Source organism: Ornithodoros turicata, unplaced genomic scaffold (genome assembly GCF_037126465.1).
Source record: "Ornithodoros turicata isolate Travis unplaced genomic scaffold, ASM3712646v1 ctg00001222.1, whole genome shotgun sequence".
In the NCBI taxonomy this organism is placed as follows: Eukaryota; Metazoa; Arthropoda; class Arachnida; order Ixodida; family Argasidae; genus Ornithodoros; species Ornithodoros turicata.
This window is the reverse complement of record NW_026999509.1, coordinates 32450-59382: the sequence shown is the minus strand read 5'-3', so window position 1 is coordinate 59382 and position 26933 is coordinate 32450. Positions and strand designations below refer to the sequence as shown.

General features: G+C 44.2%; 2 protein-coding genes across 3 annotated transcripts; one reads left to right on the top strand and one right to left on the bottom strand.

Annotated features, from left to right (window-relative positions):
* LOC135376690 (N-alpha-acetyltransferase 20-like) lies at nt 1-6435 on the top strand. Of its 2 annotated transcripts, none has more exons than XM_064609183.1 (6): nt 1-172; nt 228-252; nt 336-402; nt 4819-4948; nt 4996-5135; nt 6300-6435. In XM_064609183.1, exons 1-6 carry the CDS (start codon nt 120-122, stop codon nt 6383-6385), a joined length of 501 nt encoding a protein of 166 aa, XP_064465253.1. In that variant the 5' UTR covers nt 1-119; the 3' UTR covers nt 6386-6435. The 2 variants fall into 2 exon arrangements, with proteins under 2 accessions (XP_064465253.1, XP_064465252.1); XM_064609182.1 differs by having other exon boundaries at nt 10-172; nt 312-402.
* Nucleotides 6051-26933, bottom strand: LOC135376689 (crooked neck-like protein 1). The gene is made up of 15 exons (XM_064609181.1): nt 26692-26933; nt 26537-26626; nt 26411-26473; nt 26267-26358; nt 26130-26213; nt 25837-26078; nt 25592-25770; nt 25380-25541; nt 10471-10599; nt 10202-10414; nt 9998-10144; nt 7921-8115; nt 7708-7866; nt 6596-6688; nt 6051-6539 (listed from the first exon to the last, which is right to left on the bottom strand). Exons 1-15 carry the CDS (start codon nt 26740-26742, stop codon nt 6423-6425), a joined length of 2016 nt encoding a protein of 671 aa, XP_064465251.1. The 5' UTR covers nt 26743-26933; the 3' UTR covers nt 6051-6422.

Genomic DNA, 26933 nt, shown 5'->3' with positions numbered 1-26933 from the left:
GCGACCGCCAGAGGGGTCCCACGGAAATCTGTTAGAAACGGCCGCTACTGTGTTCCCTTCCTCCATGGTCGGTAGTCTGTACAATGGTATAATCGTCGGTCGTGAACGCAACAATCAAAATGACGACAATCCGCCCGTTCACATGCGAAGATATATTCAATTACAACAATGTGTAAGTGCGGCAGTGTACTTCCTTCTCGAGTATACTTGATGTTGTACTGTTTCAGGAACTTGGATCCGCTGACGGAGACCGTATCCTTTCCACTTGCCTTCGACAAAATGATTGTTGTTAGCTTTTACATTGTCACCAGTATGGGCTGTCGTTCTACCTTCAGTACGTTACTCATTGGCCGGAGTATTTTCAAGTGGCACAAGCGCCCAACGGAGACATCATGGGATACAGTAAGGAAGAGATCTCTCTGAAACACCCGCGGATGAACACACAATTGAGAGCTAAGCGAAAGTGCGCATTGCTGCATTATTCCGCATATGAAATATGTAGATGGAAACAAATTCATTACTCTGAAAAAGCAAAGCCGTAGCGAGGTGATTGCCCAGGGCAGGGCAAACGTGAAGCCCCCCCTCCCCCCCTTCCTCCTCCCCCCCCACCCACTGCTGTCAGAAGCTCTGTAAACAAAGAAAATCAAACTTTTTTTTTTTTTTTCACTGCTGAGATAGTAAATTCAAATTCTCTTCATTCCTGCTGCATACTGTGCAACCAGCCTGCCCGAGCCTGCCGTTCGGCGGCTCCCATCCCCACAGCTCTGCTGAAAAGTCACAAAGTGTTGGCACGTTTTCCTTTTTTTTGTGCAATATTCTTTGCTGATTGCTATGGCACAAGTGCAAAAGCATCTGAAGTAAAATTTAAATATTTGGATTTTTAAATAAACAACATATCAAAATGAGTCACTTAGTGCTCAGCTCTTGGTTGGTGTCTCATGGATGTTTCACCAAAGAGAAAGTTTTTTTGATAATGTCAGCTAGGGGGATTTTCATGAAGCACCTGGTATATGCATATGATGTTACCCTTGCTGTTCAAAAGGGGGTATCACCTAACATGTTAAAAAATTTCGCTGAAAAGTCTCCTTGTCTAAAAATAATTGGATCAATTGGGAATGCTGTAACGAGCAAACACTCTTTTACATGTCTTGATCACTGAAGTAAGGTAACTTTCCTAAGTGATAACACTTAAGGAAACCTGGACCTATAATCAGCAATCGTCAAAAAATCCTGACCATTCAAATAAAACAAGTCAATTCCCACAAGTTTCCAAGGCCTGTCTGAGGTCGGAGTAGATATACGTGGTTCGTTGGGGAAACACTCTTGTTGAAGCACACACTTTGCAGTTCGATGCAATAGTTTGGTTATGTTAGTCCATGCCCGGCCACTAAACTGCATCTCTAGCTCTCGATGTGCATCTTGTAATGCCCTGATGACCCTCGTGTATTAAAGGGAGACTTCGCAAGGATTCGAAAAAAATTAGGTGAGCATCATACCGAACACGGACCACTCCCTCGATACCAAATATAACATTTGCATTAATTTTGTGGAGGTAATTAATTCGTAAATGATGGCAATACCAAACCGAAACCAAAATGCAAAGCGCACAACGGTTCGCCCGGAGGAAGATGCTGTGACATCACCCAGCATTGTCATCTGCTACGAAGCTTGCATTCTTCCATGCCGGATGACGTTAGCAGTGTAGCTTTCAGCGCCCTCTTGCTTCACAGAGGCGAAGCACTCACTTCGTAATAATTCGTTCGAATAAAATCTGTGCACTTTGGGAACGCAATATTTCGTATGTATGTTCCTACCACCTCAAGGGTTACTGCTATGTCACAATCTTTGTGGTGATTTTGTTGCGGAGTCCCACTTTAAGCTCAACGTGTCATTTTGAAGTGCCTCAGGAATAAAAATTGCTATCCTTTCAGTAAAACACCTCACACTATCGACAGTTCACTGCGGTATTTCCAATACTTCATTAAGTGAATTGGGATATTGTTCTTCTGTGGCCATCCCTTTTCCCAATATGCTCTAAGTGCTTCGAACTCACTGTCTGCTTCGTGTTTCTGTTTGATGCGCTGCAAATTCACCGGAAGACACGACAGTACAGATTTAAGAATTTCATGCACGGACCACTCGTCGGTGTTCCCCGTTCCTTCTGGCTTTCCCGTAGGGGATTGTGACAACGTATCCGCTTTTGCTAACAGCTTGCCTGAAACATGAAGTACTTTGTACTGGTACTGCATCAGCTTGATCCAAAATCGGGGTATCCTTGGTGCAGGGCTGGGCATGCATTACAATAGTATTACTGTAATACGTTTTGTATTTGTATTACATATTATAATACAGGTTTTAGAAAAGTCTGTATTACGTATTATAATTAGGGAGTGACTTTTTTGGGTTAAATACCTTTCTCAGATTCGGGAGGTAAAAATCGGGCGCTATCTTTAAATCTGTAATTCGGGGAGAAATCGGGTGATAATTGTGCCTTCGGGTGTTTTGTCTATTAAGTCCTTTCCTAATCTCTCTTTTTCTGTTTTTTTTTTTTGCGGGATCGTGACCTTCCAGCGGTAATCCCCGAAGGCATAGACAGTGTTGACACACATGGGTGTATTGCTGGGAACGTAAGTGACCCATTCTTACATGCGTTACACGTGGTGACCTTTGTTTGTCTTCGCTGGGAACGTCACTTGAGGATTTTATAGTGACTGGAATTTGGGGAGAAATCCTGTTTTACCCGAATTAGTCTGATGTCATTTCAGGGGGAATAACTGGGTGAAATTGGGTTTAACCCGAAAAAGTCACTCCCTAATTATAATATGCAAAAACGCGTATTATTGGTATTATAATACTCCAGTAATACTTCTCCGCCATGGTGGGTTGCTGAAAGCTCCAAGGTTGACTTTATTTTACTAAGTTATTAACTAACTAACTAATACTTCTCGGATTTTGATGTGTTTGTTCACCCTCTATGCGCTAGCAGCATTGTGATAATCCGGTCAGGCGGGTCAGCACACCCCACGTTTTAGGTTATCCGCTTTTTGAACACCTACTCCTCTGTGGATTAGTCAGTGTACCCTCTCTGGTACTAGTCAGTGTTACACACTGTGATAAGCAAAACGAAAGCGCCCTCTGCTCACTACATGCAGACCGTCCGCTATCTTGTAGATAACCATGCTACACGAGGCTCCGAAAAGGCATTGCTCCTTGCTCAGTCATGATTCGGCTGCTCCTTCTATCCCCAATTCTCCAGGGGAACTGGCAAAACTGGTTTACAGCAGCAAAGAGTCAGGACGCTGACCCCCACTTACCAGTGTACCAGAATGTGTGAACCCTGAGGATCATTGGTGACATGGCATCATGTTATTCCTCCTCATTTTACCCAGAGTGGCAAGTTAAGGGTGAACGCATGGAGCTATGTTTATGTGTTTTTTTTCTGAGAAACAAATTGCACATATCAAAACCTTTCGTGCTATCCGGTAAATTGACACATATACCATGAGACGTCTTAATCTGAAATGTTTTTGGACGGCCCTCTGTACTCCTTTGAGTTGCAACCTATTAAATTTTCTTAACTGAGCTTTGAAATTTGCCAAGTCAACCCCACTCTTTTTTTTTTTTTGCCAGAAAGGTCATGGATCTATCTCATCCTATTGCAAAGCACATTCCCTACTATAATGGAAGTAACCAGAAAAAAATTGCAAAACCCGTAGTTTCACGATTTTGTCTGCGACACTCAGATCTCACTATGAAGCAACGCAAGGAGGCCATGAACCTGCCACTTCACTTTTCCTTTTCCATGCTTCTGCTGATAACACCAGCTTGGCTACACTGCAGAGTTATCTGAAACAACACTGATAAGGAAACAGGCAGGGGCAGGTCAATGTTTTCTTCCCCCACACCTTCCATTAATCAGACAGAGAACTGAGCTTTGCGCCTCGAAAAGACAGTTTTCCCGTTTCTTTTTTGTGGCTATTACCATTGTAGTTGTGAATGTATTTTGGAGTAGCATGGGATAAATCTCACATGCACTTTCCATATCTGGCAAAATAAAAAAATATGAGGTTGACTTTGCAAAATTTTGAGTTGAATTAAGAAAACTGAAGTTCTCGTTACTTAAAACTGATAAAAGTGCTGGAAGTCATGGCTAAAGCTCCTCTCCGATAAATAGATAAATAAATAAATTGCCCGCATAATTTTCAGACAAGTAAATTCCTTCTTGAGACTTAGGATCACTGCCATCATCAGTGAAAAATGCAACGTTGGAGAGCCTCTGACGAAGCATCTTTACAATTGCAGGGGCTAACTAATATAGTCCTGCATTATGTGGAATTAGCTGCATGACCCAGTTGAGACAGGCTCTCGGGAAACGTTTGTCCTCCTGCCCCGTCCCGCAGTGTTCGTGTATGCTGGAGCACACAGCCAATAAGGTGCCTGTGCAGTTCTCTAGTAAGAATTCTACCTGGAATCCGCTACTTTTCCTCGTTGTCCAAACATCTACTACAGCAATATATTTACTGTGGCATTTCTAATTCATTCAATTAGCATAAAATCCATTATGAGTTGCAGCTAAACAATTTTACGTTTCCGACCATCGTGATGTCTGTTGGAAATAACAGCAGTTTCGAGCTTCATTAAATGTGTGGCATATTCTCTAAAATATTCCAGTGTTGATGGGTATTATGAGGGGGTCTTAGCTTTATAATAATTTCAAATACACAGCAATGCAAAGTGTCACTCGTTTGCAAGGACTGATTTTGACAGCGATAAAAGGCTTTGTTTGGCAGATGATAAGCATCGTGGGGAAATTTTCAGTCATGGGAAAAGCAGAAGGACTGGATGAGAACTGGCACGGCCATGTGACAGCATTGACAGTGGCACCAGAGTATAGGAAGCTAGGAATCGCTGCAACACTCATGCGTGGACTGGAGCAAACATCAGAAAAGTAAGTCACTTTTGTGCCTTGTCCCTGGTTAAAAGAGGCTTTTACAGGAAGCAGGCATATTTTGTGGACCTCTTTGTGCGTGTCTCCAATAAAGTGGCTGTGGATATGTACAAGCACCTAGGTTACAGTGTCTACAGAAGGGTGCTTGAGTACTACTGTGGAGAAGATACAGATGAGGATGCATTTGGTACGTTCTTTTCTATTTCAATTGGATGGGCCTCCGGCTGCGGGTTGCATTATACCACGCCAGTGAACATCCAATATTGTTGAGTGTGTAAACATGCAAAACTGAGAAAACTGGGGGATTCTGAAAACTCCACCATCTACTTGATTTTTGAGTTGTGTGACCAGAATATTCGTGGACATCTGAAACAACGGCTTTAGCCTGGCAGTGCTGTATGGAACGTCATTACAGTTATCGATACTTTTTTCTGTATTGGAATGTATTTCCGTCACAAATTAACGGTAACGCGATCTCCATATCGTTACCAATACTTTTTTAGTACTCCACTTTTTCCTCACTGACCATATTTCCTACCTTATTCATTGTCACTGGTTCGCCTAGTGCTTGACAAGAACCCTTTGGACATGCCCACGTGCTCCGTAATGGGATTATTCAAACACATGTTCACTTTGGAGGAAATAGCCACGCTGTACTCAACAAGAGAGTTGAGGTCGACGAACAAAGGTCAAGTCCTCACTGCTAAGCTGCCATGTCGCACTGAGTCACACTCACATGCGTACTGTGGTGTTGTAACTTCGGATAGGTTTCCTTGGTCATTGCACTCCACTGTATGTGTGGACCTGACACTAACGTAATTGTCATATCGGTCTCTGTCAGCTACTGGAGAGACCACAGCCTGTTAGGATGGTAGAAGACAACTTCGAGAATCAGCTATTGATAAAAGTCAAGCAAAGTGTCCAAGCTGCATAATAAACTGCTGTCGTTTTACTGCAAAACTACATCCTCCCAATTTGCTATTATACAAATGGGGTGTTCACATAAGCGAGATTTCTATGTTGCATCACTTTCGTATTTTCAACAAAAGTGTCGGGAAAAGTATTGTGTTGCTATTTTTTTAGTAACAGTAGCGGTACTCCATTACTTCTAAAAGTATATCGATACTTTTTACTCAAGTCACGAGTACAACACTGTGCAGTGGTCATTTACCAACAACAGATTTAGCGTACACTGCCGTAGAAAACAACGCTGCCTCCACGCAGCTTTGTTGCTTAGATGCAACATGAACAAGCCGAGTTGTTTTGTATTATACATTCTGTGGAAAGCTCAAATGAACGAGGGATGTACTATTTTTTGCTGCACCCTGAATAAGTTGTTGATGTGTTTCAGACATGCGCAAAGCCTTGCCAAGAGACGTAGAAAGGAAATCTGTGATTCCACTCTTGCATCCAGTACGAACAGAAGATGTTGATTGACAAATTTACAACTATGTACACGAGGAATAAAATGGCGTCATTCTCTCTGAGTTTTCTTCCACTTCTTTGCAATTTCCAGAAGCTTGAGGTGGGGCTTCGCTGCCTCGTCCGTCGGGAAGATGTAGTCAAAATACTCTTCCCACCCAGCCTCCGTCTGGAATGTAAGCCAAGCAAGTTATTTTGCCAGCCACATGGATATTTTTTACATACCCCATCCTCTGTTACAATCTTTCTCCTCTTTTTCACCTTCTTAGGCATCTGTTGGGAGACTGCTTCTCTGCTCTCCCTGTTGCCATGCATCTCCTGCAACATCAACTTTTCCCATCAACCGTTTACCCATTGATGGCCACTAACTACTTTGTGATGGAGTAGTTTAACTAGTTAAGAGTAGTTCAACTACTTTTCAGGGGAGGTGTTACTGCAATGTATTTCAGCTACATCTATAACTACTTGATGATGTCCATCAGCACCAACCCCTTGTAGTGTTGTTGGACACCTAAATATGAATCACAAGCAATGATAATGATATTTAAAACATACTCTTGTGCCTACGTCACTTAATTCACATACTGTCGTCACTTGCCTGTCACTTGTATATTACCAGATATGCAAAATTTCCGGAAATTTTGCTCGCTGACAAAGGAGCTTGTTGCAGAAATATTTTCTATGGCGTGAAAACTTCCGCTATACAGGTACATACAACATACGACGGACCACATACAAGATTTACACTCGGGCTGCTTTGTTGCAGATCAATGCGCCACGCACAAATATTGTGGTGGCTGCTGATTGCACCACTGTGGACCGTAAAGTATTTTCGCTTAGCCAAGATGACTGATCACATAGCCATCCTATGCGGTTATGTGCACACCAGGACGGTAACCAAGTTATTACGCAGGCTACCACGATCGTCAAATACAAAGCTTGCGATGGAACTCTTTCTGCGCATACGTGATAAACTAAGTTGCAGAATTACTCTTTCACAACAAATGAGGCTTCACTAGACAAGCATTAAAAGTGTTGATTTATTACACATGCACGGCACAATTGCGCTGCACCTCCATTCTCATCAGACAGGTAGCTCAAGGTAAAAGTCGGAATCACAACCGTGCCGAAAAGCTTGCGGCAAAATCGGAAGTAGTTGGCGCCTGCAGCAACCTAACTACTGTAGTTAGCTACTCGAAATAGTAGTTTAACTAGTAGTTGCCACTACATTTCTGCAAGTAGTTGATAACTACTTTTTAACTACAATCAGGTAGTTTAACTACAGCTAGTTAACTACTGGCCATCACTGCCTCTACCTGTGCTTCTTTTACATTTACCTCAAAGCTCTCCCAGGATTCGAGCAACATGAGTCTCTCTTCTTTCTCTTCTGTTGAGCGTAGTTGTTTGTTAGCTCTCTCATAGACTGCTCTTGCTCTGGACACGGCCTGGTCCTCGCTAGTATTATTCAGTTGAAATTGTGCGTAGCTAATCCACACCTGAGACAAAGGAGTTATGATCACAACAAACACACTCTCAACATTACTGCCTACCTTGACATGCTGTGTCCTCTGCAGTAAGCGCTCATAGAGTTGTGCAGCCTTTGCATGCTCCTCCAGCTCCACTTCAAAGTCTATGTAGCCTTTCCACAACACCTCTGGCATGTCCAGCCGTGGTTGATCGATGGCAATCTCGTAGATAGATCGTGCACGTGCAACATCGCCCAATATTGTCTCCAATTCTGCAAACTATGTTGGCAGGCTTTTGCTTTAGATGTACAGCTCCAGTCAACCTTAACAATAACACTGGGAGAATGTTAAGTGAGCAAAATCCTTGTGTTAAACTAACCGAACAATTCTGTTCAACAAAGAGTTCCACATGGCCCCAAGGGTTGCTGTAATCATATTTTGTCCGGTGTTATTAAGGTTGACGGGAGCTGTAGAGATATTCTCTCTCCCCAGAATTAAATAAAGGACACAGACAACAGTGCTATTATTCCCAGCAAACAGTTTTGGAATTCGCGGACCATCTACTAATCACCAGTCTTGAGAAGCCACGGGGATGACCTCCGAAGATAAAAGACTGCATTTGGTGGCTGACGGAAAGTATCATGAAAACCCAGCTAAAGGAAACTTTCTAGGGTTTATAAAAGATTGCAAGAGTTGTGGCAGTATGTACCAGACAGCAAGAAAGCTAGGAATATTAAATAATACAGGGAAGTATGTTGAATTCAGGCCCTGGACAGACCTTTATGACAACCCTTGCTCTTTTGTTGTATTGAAGCGACACGGGTTGAGTCCAGCTACATCACAAGGGGAGGTCGGCCCATGTTGTACAATTGGATGACAGAAGCTCTGACAGTGCCCTCAGTGGGGAGGGACAAAGCACAAAAGGGATTCTTTTCACCTCTCTAGAGTATGGTAAATACTCAGGAATGTAGGGTGCAATAAAAACACCAATCTGCCCCAGAGGGTAGTACACCCATGGGTTAAAGACAGGAATTTATATGTATCTGTAGAAAAAAAACATTTTTGAGACAGCTATACTTAACTCAAAAATGTTTGTTTGCTGCATGCATATGAGACGAAAATGGCCTCTCTGGGTAAACAGCAGAAATTTATTTACAGCAAAGAAAACTTGCTGTTGTCACGCTATCGTCCGGCAGTTTCTAGGATCTAAATTTACACACAGCTGTGTAGGGCATGACAACAATTTGATGGGAATGTTTTATGCAATGCAATGAGCCCTAAATCTGCATTGCCTAGACAAGGAGAATTACAAGCCCTGGGATACACAAAGAGTGTCAGAAAAGCACCCCCAAGCTTTTTTCTTTTTGAGGTTGTATTTCGTCTCACACAGAGCACCTCACTAGATGACAATTCTCGGCAGCCAAAACGTGATCTGACATGACAACATGCCAGAAGGAGAAGATTACCATGTACACTCTTGTAAACCAACTTTGCCAGGAAATGCACACTTCCCAGAGGAAACATTTTGTGTTCCAGTTGGTATATTCATGTCATGCAGTAAAAAAACAAATGTTTGAGGTGCATTCCATGCCTCTTTAAGGAACTGTCATTTCCTAACAGAAAAATTTCCCACTTTTTATGACTAGCGATATTCAGTTCTTAAGGGCAAATTTTATGTAAGAGACACTCAAGGTGAATCTGCATTCCAAGTTTCACAGCAAAGGCCCAATTAGAGTGGCAGTTGTATTCACTCATTAAGATTCTACAAATTCCAAGACCCACGTTATTTTGCCGAGAGTTTATGAGATGCAAAATGTCATGGCACGGGGAAACTCCACACTGGACACAAAGAAGCCATCTGAGGACAACGAAAAAGACTATCAATTTTGGGAGGTTGTTTAAAAGACCTAAAAAATATAGGAACCAGGGAGGCTATTTACTTGATAAGGTTGACTGAACATTGCACTAGTTGAACCCAACCACACTAACCTAGGTTCCACTCAGGGTAAACCTGGATCATGTTCAGGATGGCGCTGTTTTACCCACTTGGTCGCTATTATGGTACATTCCTGGCAATTTCTCGAAAACTGGAGCTAGTTAGTACTAGGAGCAAAGGCCTCCCTTGCAATCATTGTGCATCATCTATGAAAGAGATTTTTACCTTCATCCACGTGGTACAGTTCTCAGGAGCAAACTCTAGAAACTTCTGGTACAGGATGCGACAACGGTCAAACTCTCTCAGCTGGATCTCCAGGTCTATGTAACCTCGAAAAAGCTTGTCCTTAGGGCAGAGACCAATTGCAGTACCCTGAAGACAATCAACACTCAGGCATCAGATGACATGATTAAGCAACTTTGTACAAACCAGAAGCTTTCGGGCAGCTGCCAGATCTTTCTGTCGCACATGGAAATGTGCAGCCAAGAGCCAGACCTTGGCAAACGTGAAGGTTTGGTGTGGGAGAAGATGTAGACAAGCCTTGTACACCTGCTGCGTACGTTCTGCGTCTTGGACCTGCAGCTCCTCATACAGGGCGTAGTTGATCCACAAATAGATGTAGCGACGCCAGTAACGCTTCTCCTACAAACATTTTCACCACTTTCAAAATATTCTCTTCATTCTTGTTACTGTCTTACCTTTGAGAGAGGTACATTTGCGATAGCCCTCTCGTAAGTCTCGCGTGTGCTGGTGACATTTCCTTCGCTTTCCATGAGACGCAGGTAGTCGAACCAGGCATCATAGTTGAGTGGATTCTCTTTGATTTGCTGAACAAGATAAATATAGTGCAATATCTCTTAATTCCAACTGACACTCGTGTCCAAAGACACATGTATTTCAAGGAGGAACTCTCCCAGTATTTCCAACATATGAACATGCACGACGTGTTATTTCGACGAGATTGCTGAGTGGCGCCAGCTGGAGCGCTGCCGGCTCGTTAAGTTTACAGGCCTACTCCAGCTCATAGCAATTCAAGTCGCACTGGCTACATGAGAAAAAAATGGCACTTGTACTGAAGGAAATGCCACAAATAACATTTACCCAAGCACACTGCAGTGATTATTGGAAATAGGGAATTCTGAATAGCAACCATATTGAAATGTACCATATATTCGTCGTCGTGTGGGATACTGAGATACTAATCATTTTAGTAAGTCAACCCGTATTAGGGCTCGTCACAGTACTATTCACAAGGGGTTCCATAGGCACGCTTCTCCAGGCATTGTTTTTGTGATGCCTTTCAATATAATGCTGGAATTTTCCTGACCAATTGGTTAACTGTTGTCTTATGGCATTATGTACATGTATTTGCATGTAATCTCAAAGTGAGATTCAACAAGATTTACACTTTGCTACTCATTTTGTGTGCATCAATTTCGGAATTCATTTTCGGATGAATGATCTATAGGTCAGATGTAATGCACTTGCTGTAAAACTGGATATCAGCAAGGAGTACCCCAAAAGGGTACACAGGGAGGCAACCCTTATGTGCTGTCCAACTGACATTTTCACTGCGCCATTTCTGTACTACCTTTCAATGATTCTCTCATGTGCTTTGAGCTTTGTGTATGCTAGCTGGGTGCTGGACATTTGGACATTTGGTTAGCTGGGTGCTGGAGGGTGAAGCGGGGTGCTTTGAGCATGTGTGTGTTTTCTTCAGGGCATTTTCTCATATCACATCAACTGGGATGAGTTGAGACTGGTAGGAGTTTTATCCTGAAATAGAACAGCTAAACCAAATGAGAAATAAAAACATGCCTGGACAAGGGTGACAGCGTGCATATAGTATTGTGATTAGCCTTAATACGGGTTGAGGCCATTCACTTGTTCCTCAGTATTCCATGAGACTACCAAAATGTGGGACATTTGGTTTCCTTTCAAAATGACAGCAATGAGGATTCGAAATGATTCCAGTCTGGTGATCTGGGCTCAAAATGTCCAGAATTTCTCATTGAACAACCAGATGGTTGATGCCACTTTCGTTGCTGAACAATGATGCCGTAACACACTTAATTACGCACTTTTGCTGCATCAAAAAGAACATGGGAAATTTGAATAGAGCAGCAAACTGGATATAATAAAAAAGCAACCTTATGCAGACACTGTGATGTACACCATGGTACTAGAGCCTCTTGCTTTCCTCAAAATCGCTTGCAAAATAAGTTCAGAATCATGTTTTTTTTTTTTTAAATGGAATCTTCTCCATATTATGGAATTATGTACAACAGACCTGCAACACTGTTGCGGGCTAAGCACGATCAGTCCAAAATGCCACTCACAATTGTTGTCATACAATGCCATCTAAGCAAGAATTTGCACGCTTGAGAGCGATGGCAAGTATAGCAGCATTTTCTCTTTCTTAGTGTGTGTCAAATCTGTTGACCATCGACACAAATCAACCATCAACGAGTGCTTGGGAAACAACAATGCTGGCAAGCTAAAGCGAAGATGCATCGTGGGCTGTTTGTGATACAGCGAAAGAATGCGGATGTTGAATGAACATTGTTATAGTATTTCTTGAGGCCTTGATTACCTCCAATATTCTGCTCGAGGAAGTGTACAACCAAAAAATCGAAATCATACCTTTGATGTGTCCCCATAGTAGATTGAGATACGCTTATATAGGCATCATTGTATTTATGTGATACTGGTGGAATGTTGCGCTCTTCTTTTCTTTTGCTTTTTTTACCACAGAATCCCACAGATTTGTAAATCTTACTCAATGGAAAAATTTATTTTCCAGGGCCAGGGCAGTTAGGGCCTTTAGCCGTGTGTACGAACATTTAAAGGGGCACAAAAATGCAAAAACAAGTTCACTTCAAATTATATTACACACTATATTATTATTGTACTTGTTACGTATCATAATTCAAAACTTTGATTCTGTTACGAAGCTACAATAAAAAATATACCAGACTCTTTCTTGCTTCGGTGCTAAGCAGAGAATATAGTTTCAGGTCGTGCATCGGTGTTTTTAGTCTATGCTGCGCGTGCCTTGCCATGGAACTGTCCCTGTGAAAAACATAGCGCGCGTTGTAAAGTGGACTGGCGGCGCTGTCTGAAGGACGTGAAGATAAATGTTGTCAGTGGAACATTCATGAGAGCTGCTGTGGGCTATAATTCAGTGAATCAATATTGAAAATGCAATAGTGCACATCATGCCGCGCGTATATGGAAAACTACGATCGGACCTGTTCCAAATTCACATGCCCACCATAGGTATACATGTGATGAAGGAACGGAGCGATCAGTGAACCAGAGAACAAACATATGTTTATTGCGCGCTGCACCTCCTCTTTCATACGTCACACTCCGCGCCCTCCACAAGAAAAAAGAGTAGGGGAATGGTAGAGGCTAGGTAGAAGAACGGAGGATGTAGAGGAGTTGCTAACGTGGACAATGTCGGTTGACCGCCCAAGAGGTAAGTTGGAGTGGTGGTCAATTTCATAACAGGCAAAATCTTGCAAAGTATTGTGTAGGGTCCTTCCATGGCAGGAGCAAGCTTCCCACAGTTGGGGTGCCACGGGGTCTCATAGAGAACAGCATCTCCCGGGGAGAAATCAGCAGGAAGAAATTTTCGGTCATAAATAACTTTGTTTTTCTGATGGTAGGCGAGAGAATTGCGCACTGCTTGTCTACGGGCTTCTGCGAGGGACGGGATGTTGTCAGAGATGTGAAGATCGTACGAAGGGACGCCGTGCATTAAATACGATGGAGAAAAACGGGGGTCTTCGTGCGGGATGCAGTTCTATTCGGTGACTACTTGTGTAAGGTGCTGATGCCAAGGGGTCCTGGGCTGTTCCTGAATTTTGCACTTGAGTCGGTTGACGATAGTTTGACTCGTGTGCTCATTTAGGCCATTGCACTGGGGGTGACCGGGGGTGGTGGTTGCCGTGCAAGTCGCTGTGCCACTTGTCAACAGCTTCAACGATGGCCAAGCATCCCAGTTCAGTAGCAGTGTAGTTCGTTTCATGTTTCAATAGTTTGCGAGAATGATAGGCAATTGGATGGTCATTTCCGTCATCACCTACTTGCTTCAGTACTACACCAACGCCGGTAAGAGATGCATCCCAGGAAAGGGTACAACGTTTGGATGGGTCGAATATATGAAGCACCGGGCTTCCGTGAGGCGGGTCCTCAGAGCTGCAAATGCAGCGTGGCATTCAGGTGACCAGTGCCTTGTGCGTCCTTCTTGAGGAGTTCCGTGAGGGGAAGAGGTGTCGCTGAAATGATCGATGTACTGCTTGTAAACATTGACAGAGCCCAGAAAACGTTGCAAATACTTGACGCACTATGGAGCTGGGAATTTGCGTACTGCATCAAGGTTCTTAGGGGATATTGTGCCATTGCAAATTGTGTGACCGAGGAAATCGATGCTAGTGCGCGCAAACTGGCACGTCTTAAGTTTCAGTTTGACATTTTCAGCTTGCAGTGCTGCTAACAGACTGTCAAGGCTTGTGAGGTCTTCTTCAAACGTAGGCACGTGGACGACTATGTCATCAAAATAGTTGACAACGTTGCGAAGATGGTGTTTGGCAATGATGTTCCTGATGGTTCGCTGGAAGGTTGCCGGAGCATTCTTCAGACCGAAGGGCATGACAAGCCGTTCATAGTGACCTGTGGGTGTGACAAACGCGGTCTTATGAATGTCTTCTGGTCTCATAGGAACATGCCAATATCCGTAGGTAATGTCCAATGCGTTGTAGTAGCGTGAGGGCCCAAGAGAGTCCAGCACATCGTCAATACGAGTATGGGCTGGTAGTCGGGCACTGTTACAGCGTTGAGTTTCTGGTACTCAATACACATTCGAGTCCGGCCTTCACATTTCTTTTCCGCCAGTGTGACGAGAGCTGTATACAGAGACAAGGATGGTCGTATAAAGCCTTGGTTAAGGAGTGACTCAACCGGTGGGTCAATCTGCACTCTGTCTGTCTGCGAGGTTCGGTACAGTGATCTGTGAATCGGTATTTCGCTCGTAAGCGTGATAGAGTGCTGCTCAGTGCCAATGGACCCAATGTCAGTTTGAGACTTGGAGAAGACTGAATCGTACTTCCGAAGGAGCGCATAAAGTAGATGTTGTTGCGCTATCGTGAAGGAGTCGTCTTCGATGCAACCATCACTTGGGCGTGGTGTATCTTGGGGAGGTGCCTCGTGCTTGATCGTTAGTGTCGAAAGACCATCATACCACGGAGGACATGAACTTCGACTTCCCATGCTGTATCGCCAATTTGTAAATGAATGCGGACGCCACCCAAGGTTTGTGTGGGAAATGTAACCTGTTGAACTGCGATGCTGGAATTCCTGAGGAGTTGAAGTTTGAGTCCCTTGTAAATGTGTTCACTGATGGTGGAAATGGTGGCTCCCATATCCAAAAATGCAGTAACAGGCTTCCCATTAATGAATGCGTTGAAATGAATTACTGAAACCTTGGATCTCTGTCCCCGTATCCCTGGTAAGGGCCGAGGGCAGAGACTGACGGTCGGTTAGGGTAGGCGTTTTGCCAGTGAAACTGCTGGGAGAGCCTGAGGGACTTACAGTGCCAGCATTCGGTTTTAGGAATGTTGGGATGCGCTTGTAGGGTGTCCGTACCTTCTGAGTTGCGGATGGCTGTAAGTCCTTCGCAACTTCTGACGATTTAAAGCGATATTGATTTTCTGGGCGGCTAGAAACCAGTCCGTGGAAGATTTAATGTCCAATCTTGCATAGGCAAGTTCATAGTCTGGTAGAAGACTGTCGGTCAGACCAGAAATTATGTGAGCGGCTTTGAGTCTCGCGGAGTCGCCGAGCCTTCGCTTTTCCTCATAATATGACTCAATCGACTGGTCCCTTCGCTGTTGATAATGAGTAAACGTACGGAAGGGGTCAGCAGCCGATGTTAAGAAGCAGAGAACCATGCGGGATTTGATGTCCTCCCACATCTCGCTGTTGTCAAAAATTTTGTTTAGATACCATCAGAAAGCTTCGTCTTCAACATATTCGCTGAAACTCTGTTCTTTTTCATTGTTGGTCCAGTTGCAGGAATCAGCCTTCGACTCGAAGAGACGGAGCCATTTCTGAATGGGTACGCTGCTGGCCTCCCCGTTATATCTGGGGAATCCCCAGTGTTGGTGTTTCAGTGGCATGCTGCAGGTGGCTTGGCTTCAGGTTTTATCCTGCAGACTCATGTGTCGAAGGAACGGAGTGATCAATGAACCGGAGAATGAACATATGTTTATTGTGCGCGCTGTACCTCCTCTTTCATACGTCACATACATTTGCTTCTCCTGCTGTCTCATTGGATGCCGCCAATCTTTGCCTCCTGGGGACCCCATCCGTTGCCGCAAAAGACGACTCTGTTTCATTGCGTTTTTCACCTAACTGGTAGCGTTGTGTGAACTAATTTTGTTTGAATTGTACTAACTGAAACACAGACTTTCATTTCAGACCAAGTTGTTTTTGCATTTTAGTGCCCCTTTAATGCACATTTAATCGAAAGAGCTCTTATTAAGTTGATGCATTTTGCAGAGTAAGCGTGCCCAAAATAGTGAATGGCACATATTTTTGTTCATAATTCTGGCATGTTGGTATTGTTCTTATATTCCATAACTAGACTGACCAAATAGCATACAGGCAGCTGGTGGAGGAAATCCATAGAAAGAAAAGTCTGAGCTTGGTCAACACGGAGGGCTCTGTGTTTCTAGTCCTCCATATCGCCCATGCTCGAGGGCTTTTTCTTCTGTGAATCTCACATATAACTGTGCAGGTCAAATTTTTTTTTTTTTTACCTGCACCATACCAACACTTGCAGGTATCCACACCTAGCTCACGTTCCACTGAGAAGTGCAACCCACATCCACCTGCTACCCGCATTTAGTAATTTTATTTTTTCAAAATTGCATCCAAACTACGATACAGGAAGAAATAGTGTAGTGAGCAGCCAGTACCCGGGGGAGGCCATGATGGGTTCTGATGGGAGTGAGGGAGCACTACTTGAAATCACAAGCTGGTCCTCATTTCGGAATTGGAGATTCTTAGGACATGATGATGATTAGGATTTTTCTGGCGCAGCGACTACAAAGGTCATAATGCGCCAGATTCTTAGGACGGGTATCGTAAAGTGTTTGTATTCCCTTTTAGAAATATGTCCTGCCTGCATCCGACCCACATACCATACTGGCATCAATGACACCCGCCTACTAGCTACGCACCACCGCTAGTTTCATCCTGCAAGCAAGTGCGGGTCATCTGTGGGTATCCACATTAGAGCACTGCACGGGCACGGGCCCCCGACCCGGCCCGGGCCCGACCCGGCCCGCGGGCCGGGCTGGGCTTGTTATTGGCTGTGTGCTCCGGGCCGGGCCGAGCCCGGGCCGACAAAATACGCCAGCACCGCGGGCCGGGCCGGGCCCGGGCCGTTAAAATACGCCACCACTGCGGGCCGGGCCGGGCCGACAAATATGTTCCCGAGAGTCAGGCCCGGCCGGGCCACGCAGCTAATTCCACACATTGGAGACGCATTAGTTCATATCATCATGCGCTTGCGTCATTCCTGTGCATATTTTGCAAAGACAAGCAAAGGGTACTGCATTATGCATATGATTCGACCCTCTAGAACATTCTCCAAGCCACTTTACATTGCTCCTCACTCCTCACATATTTCACAATCACTTTGGCAAAGCTTGGTGAGAGGCATAGGGACTGGGAGAAGCAGTTTGTCGACAGCATGCTCTATCTCCGCAAAATCTTGACAGTGTAACGATAACGCCCCGTGCCTTCTGGATTTAATTTGGTCTCGTGCGGTTACGGTGTTAAACCGCCATCACTTGTATGTTTGTCTTCTCTCCTTATAAATTTACTTATAAATTTGTTTGATAATCGCCAGAAACGCGTACGTCGCGGCTGGAAATACTAGGCCGGGATCTACTCGCCGGGTCACCGGGCCGGGGCGGGCTCTATTTGCTTAGACGCCGGGCCGGGCTCTAGTCACTGGGTCACCGGGCCGGGCCGGGCCGGGCCGCATAAAAATATGAAGGTCCGGGCCCGGGTCGGGCCGGGCCATTTTTCGATGCGCCCGGGCCGGGTCGGGCCCGGAAAAGTCGGCCCGTGCAGTGCTCTAATCCACATGCCATGCAGAACCCTATCCATAACCAGTGCACTTCTGATAAGAATTAAACTTGATTGTTTTTTTTTCTAGGAACAAGGGTATACTTTGTGTACCCCTTTCTTTATTTATGAGGGTGGTTTATTGATGAACAAAGAAAAATAATATTCTGGTGTATCATTTTTCTACATGGTCCTCCTGCTTTTCAATGTAGGCGTTGTTTGAGAGGCGCCTGTATTCCAGCAGAGAACAAGTCTTTTGGGTCGGTGTGCTGCCATTCATGCACCACTTGTTTTATATCTTCATCGGATACAAACTCACCACCACCAAGAGGTGACCAAGGACATCATGAGAATATGGGGGAAGTGGTTCAAGTACACATACGAGACATTATATGAGGCGGGCATTGTGACGTTGGAGGAGAACCCCTTCCTGAGTGGTCCACGGTATCGTTCTTAGAAGGCCTTGCGTTTTGGGGTTTTATGTTTTTTGAAAATAGGGTTTGACATCAGGAGCCATAAAACAGGATGAAATCAGGTGGAAAATAAAAAAAGAGCACTTTTCCTGATATGTGCTGTGCTTAGCATTCTCCAGTACCCATAATGATGGATGTATGAGGGGTGTTCAAGTCAAACCGGGACTTTTCATTTTTCGGAAATGTAAAATGAACATACAGGCGAGAAATTAATTTTATTTTTCAACGTAATCCAGCTGCAATAATGCACTTGTCCCAGCGTTTCACGAGGGCTTGGATACCAGCAGCGTAGAAATCCTTACAGGCACGTAGCAGCCATGATCGGACCATATTCTTGACCTCGTCGCAGCTGAAGTGGTGGCCCCCAAGGAACGCCTTCAGTGGCCCGAAGAGATGGAAATCGCTGGGGGCGAGGTCTGAACTGTAAGGGGGATGTGGCAGCAACACCCAGCCAAGTTCCTGTAAGGTGCGTGTCGTGAGATGCGCGGTATGCGGGCGTGCATTGTCCTGCAGGAGGAGGACCCCTTTGGTGATCAGGCCCGGCTTTCCGAAACTGGAGGTGTTCATGAATGATAGTGCTCAACGTTCCCACAGAAATGTCCGTCTTTCGAGCCAGTTCGAGACATGTTATCTGTAGGTCCTTGAGGATCAGACGCTCCACAAGTTGGATGTTCTCAGGAACTCTGACACTGGGCTCTGAGCCGCCCCGGCCGGTATCGTCCTGCACTGATGTACGGCCGTCTCGGAACCGTTTGCACAACTCAAACGCCTTGCTGCGGCTAAGTATATCGTGGCCACACTGAGCCTGAAGTCTTCTGTGAATTTCAGATGACTTTACGCCTTCATTCACGAGAAACTTCATGACAATTCGCTGTTCGATGTGCGTGCTCACCTCGTTGTCGGCCATCTTGTCCAGCACGTGTCTTCTGTTTTGCATAAACTTTGGACCACCACATGGTGAATGCGGAGGCCTGTCGCGTGTGAAAATGACGAAAAAGAAGTAGCGCGAGCCATTTGTACACTCAAGAGACAGAAAGTCCCGGTTTGACTTGAACACCCCTCGTATTTGCACTTACTAAGTGTTTTCAGGTTTTACCCTATCTATGTGATGATGATGCAAATCGGATTTGACCGGGTTTGACACAAGGCCCTAGTTGTCCTTGTAATGGGCAGGCCTCAGATGTGTCACTAGCAGATGACAATATGTTATCGCATGCACCGTGTGCCCCCCAAGCATATAATGTTCAACAATAGTTGCCTTGTGATCAAAAAAAAGTATCAAGAGGACGTTTCCCGCGCTCGCCTGGTTCGGTGGCAAGCTGGGACACCATTCTCTGCTTGTTCATCTCTGGCTGGCTTTCATCACCAGTGAGCTGAAACTCTTCCTGCTCATAGTGTCTGAGAAATGTTGCGTTTCATGCGTAAGACTTCTTGGAACCCATCTTATGGACTGCATACTGCATCTTCTCCCGTATGATGAAATTGGTTGACACAACAGTGCTCTTTGACAGTGATGCATCTGTCTTGACAAATAACCACATTTGCTACACCAGCAGTTTTTAAGCCGTTACAGCAGTGTGTGGAAAGTCGAGCATGTTTGCTGTCTCTTGCACGCCAATTCATACACTAGTTGTATTGATATGCAAGCATTACCATATTGCACTTTCATCCAACGAGGAATGTCAATGGGTTCCACACCTTTGCTTATAAGACAACAGATTACTAATGAGGTTGCAAAACACGACAGAGAAAATACGATACCTGCACTACCACCCACAGCAAGAATATCATGAATGAGAAACGGTTGGAAATTCTAAACGTTAAATTTTTGAGGATATTTGTTGAACCACCCTCATAGCAAGCAACATCCTCCTTCAACACTGTGTTTGATCTAAGTATGACTATGCACAAGGTGCTGTTCATTACTGAAAGCTGCTCAAAAACAATATGTAGAAAGTATGTATATTACTGCACAATACTAATATTTCCCTTGCAATATGCGTTCGCATTACAAACAGACCCAAAAAGAGGAAATTTAGAGAAAATGATTAAAAATCTTGATGGCTAGACACATCACCACAGACATAGTGCGGATGATCACGTCATCAAATATTTTCAATTGTTGATTTTCTTTCCAATGCGCCTGCTGCACGTTGTTTTCTTTCAGACATTAGCTTCTGCAGCAAGAATGGTTTTACTATGGAGCTCATTTTAAGTGGAATGGAGAAAGACCAGCTCTGTGTATGTATAGGAACACAATTCCCTAGGAAGGTGTTTGTGCAGTATTTCTAATGTGTTGGATGAAACACCTGCATTCAATGGCCAGCAACGAAAATAAATTTTGGTCGTTCTGTACAGAGGTGTCCATGCACACAGAGGTTCTGCCCAGTGGTGACATAAGGGATGCATGTGATCCTCACCTGCCTTGAGAGAAGGATGGTAGCCAGCTCTGGCAAGAGGAGGTCCTTAAAGTCCAATGACTTTAGAGCTCATGATGTCAAGTTTTATTTTTGGTTAGCTCATAGTGGGGATTACTGTTCACAAGGCTGTGGAGATTGCAGCTGCAATGAATAGCGGTGAACAGATAGCATCGCATGGTTTCTGAGCTGTGTCGTATAACACTCAAGACTTTGTTTCCATGCTTTTGTATAATATAGCGAGTGACAATTCATTCATTCCAAGATGCACAAATTCATTTATACATTCTAAACCGCAATTAAAGGCTCCACACGCAAAGTGCCTTGATGACTGCCTCCATCGTGGTTTTCTGCAGCTCTCTTTATGTTTTGCACATGCGCAGACCCACCTACCTCTTCCGTATACAAAGGTGTACGATGTAGTAAAACTCACTAGCATAATAAGAAATTTAACACCCGATGTGAAGCATGAAATATGCACCACACGACATCATTAATTTTCTCTCCTACAGCTGATAAATCCCATACTGCTATATCTATCCCAAAGCAAAGCACATCAATTAGAACTAGAGTTCTCGGAAATGCTGCATGCTGCCCGAACACAAAAGAGCTTAGACTGGCAAAGAGGAGTCATGAAGCAGCTTTCTTCAAAGGCTTTTGTATCCAAAAGGGTTCATGGCCTCTTCATCATGTGTGCAGACGCACAGCCGTTTAGTCATGTTGGAAACATAAATGGGTCAGAGTAAGTGGAGAGACCAATCGGAAAAGCGCTAAAAACCGGACAAACACAAGACACCCACAACAGCGAGCGCTCGCTGTTGTGTGTGTCTTGTGTTTGTCCTGCTTTTAGTGCTTTTACATCTTGGAACTCTGTCACCAACAAGCGCAAAGGGATGTTTTAATGAGCTAACCAAGCTTGACATCATAGTGGAAGAGTGATGTCTGCCATAATGTGACACCATGAGACAGCAAATCTCCAGCCCCCTCTCGAGCCTGTGGAGGACACGTCACCTCCACAGACGGCAGAGCCTTAATTAGAGCCTTTAATTATTAGGATTAGATAAAAGTGTTCAATAGTCAAGTTATGGACACTGACATGAGGTGACCAATGCCAATGGGTACAATTCTCTACCCGTTATTTTTGTCCCTGTGTCCAAAAAATGTTAGCAGACTTTAAAAATACCACGTGACCCTTCTCCGTCGCATGAAAGGTGCGTCTGATCAAAAAAAAAAAAAGGCCCAATGGTGTCGTGCCTGGGGACATAGCAGGCCATGGCACAGTCCCGAACCTTCCAATCCACTGGTTCAAGAAGACGCTATCGAGATATGCATGAGCCTGGCGTGTGCTGTGGGCATGTGCGCCGTCATGTTGAAACCACACTTGGCGAAATCTTGCTAGCGGAACATCAGCACAGAAGTCATTTATCATGGCCTGGAGAATATTGCGCACATATCGATCTGCAGTCAACATCCCATCAAGGAGGATGGGACCAATGAGAGTTCCATCGAAAATACCACACTAAATGTTCAAACACCATTTGTATTGATGACGCGACTCGTGAAGCAGTGTGGATTAGTAGGGCTCAGATAATGAGCATTATGCAAATTTATCTGTGTGCCCCAGGAGGAGTTTGCCTCGTCTGTCCAAATGACAGTTCTGAGAAAGTCTGGCTTTTCGTCAACGTTTAGCAAGAGTCAGTTAGTGAAATCCACTCTGCTTTAGAGATCCCTTTGTTCCAAGTGTTGGTGCAGTTGTACATGGTATGGATGGAGGCTGGCTTCCTTTAGCAATCTCGAAACAGTTGATAATGGTATTCCGGTCTCCCTGCTTTCCTCACGCATGCTAGCATGTGGGTTTGTAGCAATAGATGCCAATATGCCGGTACGAACATCCTTCTTGTGGCGTCTCTGACCTGTGGCATTTCTTCGTGAACTTTTCTGCTTCTTTTAAGTTCTGATAGTGCCGCAGCATTATTGCAGGGCTTGGGGTTCAAATCCGGAGGCCAGCTTTGAAATATCTTCACCGCTTTTCTTTCTTTTTTCCTTTTTATTCCCCTGCGCTGCACCTAAGGCCAGAGCTGTTCATTGGAGTATGGCATTATTTGCTCTATTCAGCTACATCACCTGTTCAACAAGTAACTGTTGCATCAAAATGGAAGTAAATAAAAGTGACACACGACAGCAGGATGCTCAATGTGCAATCTGAGATAATTTAGCCATTTCTCTTATGTTCTTCTCTTTCATTTAAAAATTTAAAAAAAAAAGAAAGATAGACAAGGTCGGCACTGTCATTCACGTCGAGCTTATCGTTGAGCAGATATAAGACGTGCAATTCTGATATCTTACAAGCAGTTGGCGGAATGGTGCTGAGTTCACTTGTTCGTGAAGTGGGCGCCAGATAGTGCTGTGATCAGACGCACCTTTCAAGTGACAGAGAAAGGTGATGTGGTATTTTTGGAAGTCCGCGCACATCTTTTGGAGCGGAAAAAAATAATGCGTAACAGCTTTCATTTCTCATTTCTGCTCTTGCATTGTCAGCTCATTTCTGCAGAAAACATTAGTTTCATGCTCAACTTTCCTGTTCTTGCACCACATTTTGCTATTCCACCGCTTTTCTGTTTTAGAATTGATGCACCATGCATGTATTGACTCCCACCTCAATCACTGTTTCTTGTTTTGGCGTACCTCCCCGAGATCATCTCTATCAATCCTTTTACGCTTCAGAAGAAATTCCTGCGCACTTTAGAGGATATACACTATACTCATACAACTAGGGGTCTATTTGAAAAGCACAAAATAATTAAAATCCACAACTTGTACAACTACAGACTCTCACTAACTTATAAGAGAGCTGTAAAAAACAACCTAACAGGTTTTCAAACTATGATCGATCTACATTATAAAAGCCAGACGTACAATTATTGTCACCCAATATGTTACGTGATACCAAAATGTGAAACATCATATAGGCCATGAAACATTCCAATATAATACAGTTAAGATGCTCAATAGCAATAACGAGCTATGTTTATTACCGAAAGCGGATTTGCTTCATTACTACATACCTGCCAACCTGACGAACTCAAAATTCGGGAGATTGCCCAGAGAGGAAGGGGGGGTACACGATGCGCATTAATTTTGTACACTCGAAATAGCATTGTCACAGACTGTATTGCGATTACTCTACGTCGTATGTAGCCGCTATCCGGTGGAGCTGCGACTCCCCATCGTTGCTTGTGTCAACCGCAATTGCAAAGACGGGTCGTCTTAGGTTCTCCAGTATTGCATTTTTTGCGGCCACAGCCATTTCACCGATGATGCCAGTGGTCTTCGTCTGTCCGCACTTGTAGCGCATCGCTTCGTCACATTTTGGGAACATCTTCCGGAACAGTGGTCACACGTGACCGTTTACGCTCCATGGCTGGTCGTGCTCAACCAGAAAACCCGTGAAAATGCACGTATGATGAACACCTGCAGGTATTTGGTATTTTTTCTGTATGGTGAGCGCCATTGGAGGAGACGAAACTACTGTACGAGACTGAATTGATTGTAGGACAATAGTGAGTCTTCTCGAGAAACACGAACACAATGAAACACGCGATCTGCAACGACCTCCAGCCATGGACGGTCAGTCTGCACAGATTTTAAACAAATATAAGAGAAAAAAAGCCCAAAGCCCCAATTTTCCGGGAGAGTAGAGAGAGCGTCCGTACAATCGGGAGATTGAATGAAATTCGGCCATCTCCCGGATAATGCGGGAGAGTTTGCAGGTATGTTACTATCTCAATCTTGATTAACAAGGAACTCATTTGGACATGTCTGAATGACACTATACTGGGGCTATATTGCTTGTATAATTGCAAACTCCTTTTTGGACTGTACCTTATGACTTGTACATATGCTTGTAAATATGTTTATTATTGATGTGTTTATGATGTTGCCAGGGGTTTGGACCTTTGTCAGGTCCTTTAGGCTTTTTTGTCCCAACTCCCGTCCACGAGAGTGTTGAATAAAGGTTATTATTATTATTATTATTACTCTATTGCTCCCGCTTAGTTTTGAGACAGAGAACAGCAACAGTGCAAGTTATTCACACATTCCACATACCACACATTCAGGAGAAAAATCTGATTATTTAACACCTTCAGTTATTATTTGCATTGTAATAAACAAAATAGAATCTAAATATGCTCCAAATGTGAGTACTTGCGAAAGAGGTCTGCTGCAGGAACTCCCCCCCCCACGATGACGCAACCAAGATAAAATCTCCACACTGCCCCCTTAGTGCAGGGCTAGCTTCATAAATCACCACCACGAAGAAATACTTAAAGGGAAAAGGAATTTCATACTGTGGTGTTTATAATATGCACCAAATGTCCTTATCTGCTTCGGCGGCCAAGTAGCGCAGCTCCTATATGGCCGCATTAAGGGAAGAGTTAAATGAAACACACCGTATATTACGTTTTAGATTTAGATGCACGCATGTTACAATCAGAGGGTCCAATCATGTGGTATTCTGGTACTGAGCAGCACTGAGAAAAGATTTTTCTTTCATGCATACAAAAAAAGACAAACCTCTTCGTACTGGAACTTCCTCTTACTGACGATGACATCTTCGATGCCTGTTCTATCTCCATATTTTTTTTCATGGATAGTGTAGTGCTTTAAAAGTTCCTGAGCATGTTCCTTTGGGATGTGTTCCAAGGCGTACTTGTAAATGACACGAACGCGGTCGTGCTGGAAAAGAAAAAATGTCATTCCCGTTCCACACAAGAGGGTCAAATTACCTCTCTCTGATTTTCTTCAAATTTGGCGAAGGAAATGTACAGCTTCTCATCCATATATTCTTTGCCAAAGAACTCAACAGCTCGTTCAAAGACACTGCGGGCGTTGGCCACATAGCTGTTACGCTCTTCAAATCTTGCATATTTGATCCAGTTCTTGACCTCAGGATGAACCACCACGAGTGTGCTTAGTCAAGGCTCATATATCTCACCCTGACAAGTTTGGGAACAACTTTAGAAAAGGATATAACGCTCATAGATGAGCCGTGCCCGTTGGATCTCCTTGTAGCGCAGCTCAAAGTTGATGTATGTATGCCATGCTTGTTCGTGAGGTTCCCACTCCATCCACCTCTCGAAGACTTGTCGGGCACCCGCGATGTTTTCCAACATTTCTTCCATGTACGTGTACTTGTACCAGAGCTGATTGACTCGAGGTAGGAGAGAGACGGCTCGGTCCCATACGTTGCGCGCGTGGTTTACCTGCCGGTTCCTAGAAAACAGCTTTGTCAGCATGTAATGTAATGTAATTTCAAGCTCTTACTTCATCTCCATTTCTGCATATTTCAGCCACAGTGTGACGTTGCGATGATCCACATCAAGACCACGTTCGTAAACGGAACGAGCTCTGAAAAAAAGTGAGCCTTTTAGCTCTGGTTCCAGCTCTCTGCCTTTCCTTACCTCTGAATTTCTTTCTGGCTTTCTTCCCATTGTGCGTACTTGATCCAGTTGCTGATGAGGGAACGGTTTTTCCGGATGTTGTCTTCAAAGGCCTTGGCAATGTTAACAAATTTAGTTTGGCGTGCTCCACACTGTCACAAATACCTTTCGTTTCCTCAGCTGATACTCGGCGAGTTCCTCCGGGTCTGAGATCTTTTGCTTGGGAGGCTGAAATAAAACAAAAAAATAAATGAATACAATTTCCTTCCTCTGGTTTGTCATACGGCTGACCGGTGGAAGGATTTCAAGGTCTCTCTCCTTAGCTTCACGAAGGAGCTGTTCTGCTGTGATCTGGATCTCAGCCGGTGTTTTATTCTTCACCTGAAAAGGTTAATCGAATGTGCCATTAGAATAAACGTTTCTTAATATGCTTTGCTCTTTTGTACCTTTGCCACCTTGGGTATTTTCTGAGGTTTCGATCCGCTTGTGCTGGCCATCTCGGATACCACGCCGGCGAGGAGACCTCTTTCAAAGGAATGAAACGTTACAACCGGTTACAACTACCGTGGTTACAACAACAACACGGTCGCAGTCAGCACAACAACACAAAACGCCGCCATTTTCACTTCTTAACTCTGAGCACTCTCAGCTAGAGGTGTGCGCCCACGCCGTCGGCATTTTTTCCGGC

Excerpts from the sequence above, each read along its gene's own strand:
- LOC135376690 (XM_064609182.1), top strand. The coding sequence starts at position 120 with ATGACGACAATCCGCCCGTTCACATGCGAAGATATATTCAATTACAAC. Across the intron at positions 253-311 it reads TGGATCCGCTGACGGAGACC|TATGGGCTGTCGTTCTACCT; the intron begins GTATCCTTTCCA and ends CATTGTCACCAG. Across the intron at positions 5,136-6,299 it reads TACAGATGAGGATGCATTTG|ACATGCGCAAAGCCTTGCCA; the intron begins GTACGTTCTTTT and ends GATGTGTTTCAG.
- LOC135376689 (XM_064609181.1), bottom strand. The coding sequence starts at position 26,742 with ATGGCCAGCACAAGCGGATCGAAACCTCAGAAAATACCCAAGGTGGCA. Across the intron at positions 25,542-25,591 it reads TTGAAGAAAATCAGAGAGAG|CACGACCGCGTTCGTGTCAT; the intron begins GTAATTTGACCC and ends TTTCTTTTCCAG. Across the intron at positions 6,689-7,707 it reads AATCCTGGGAGAGCTTTGAG|GAGATGCATGGCAACAGGGA; the intron begins GTAAATGTAAAA and ends TTGATGTTGCAG.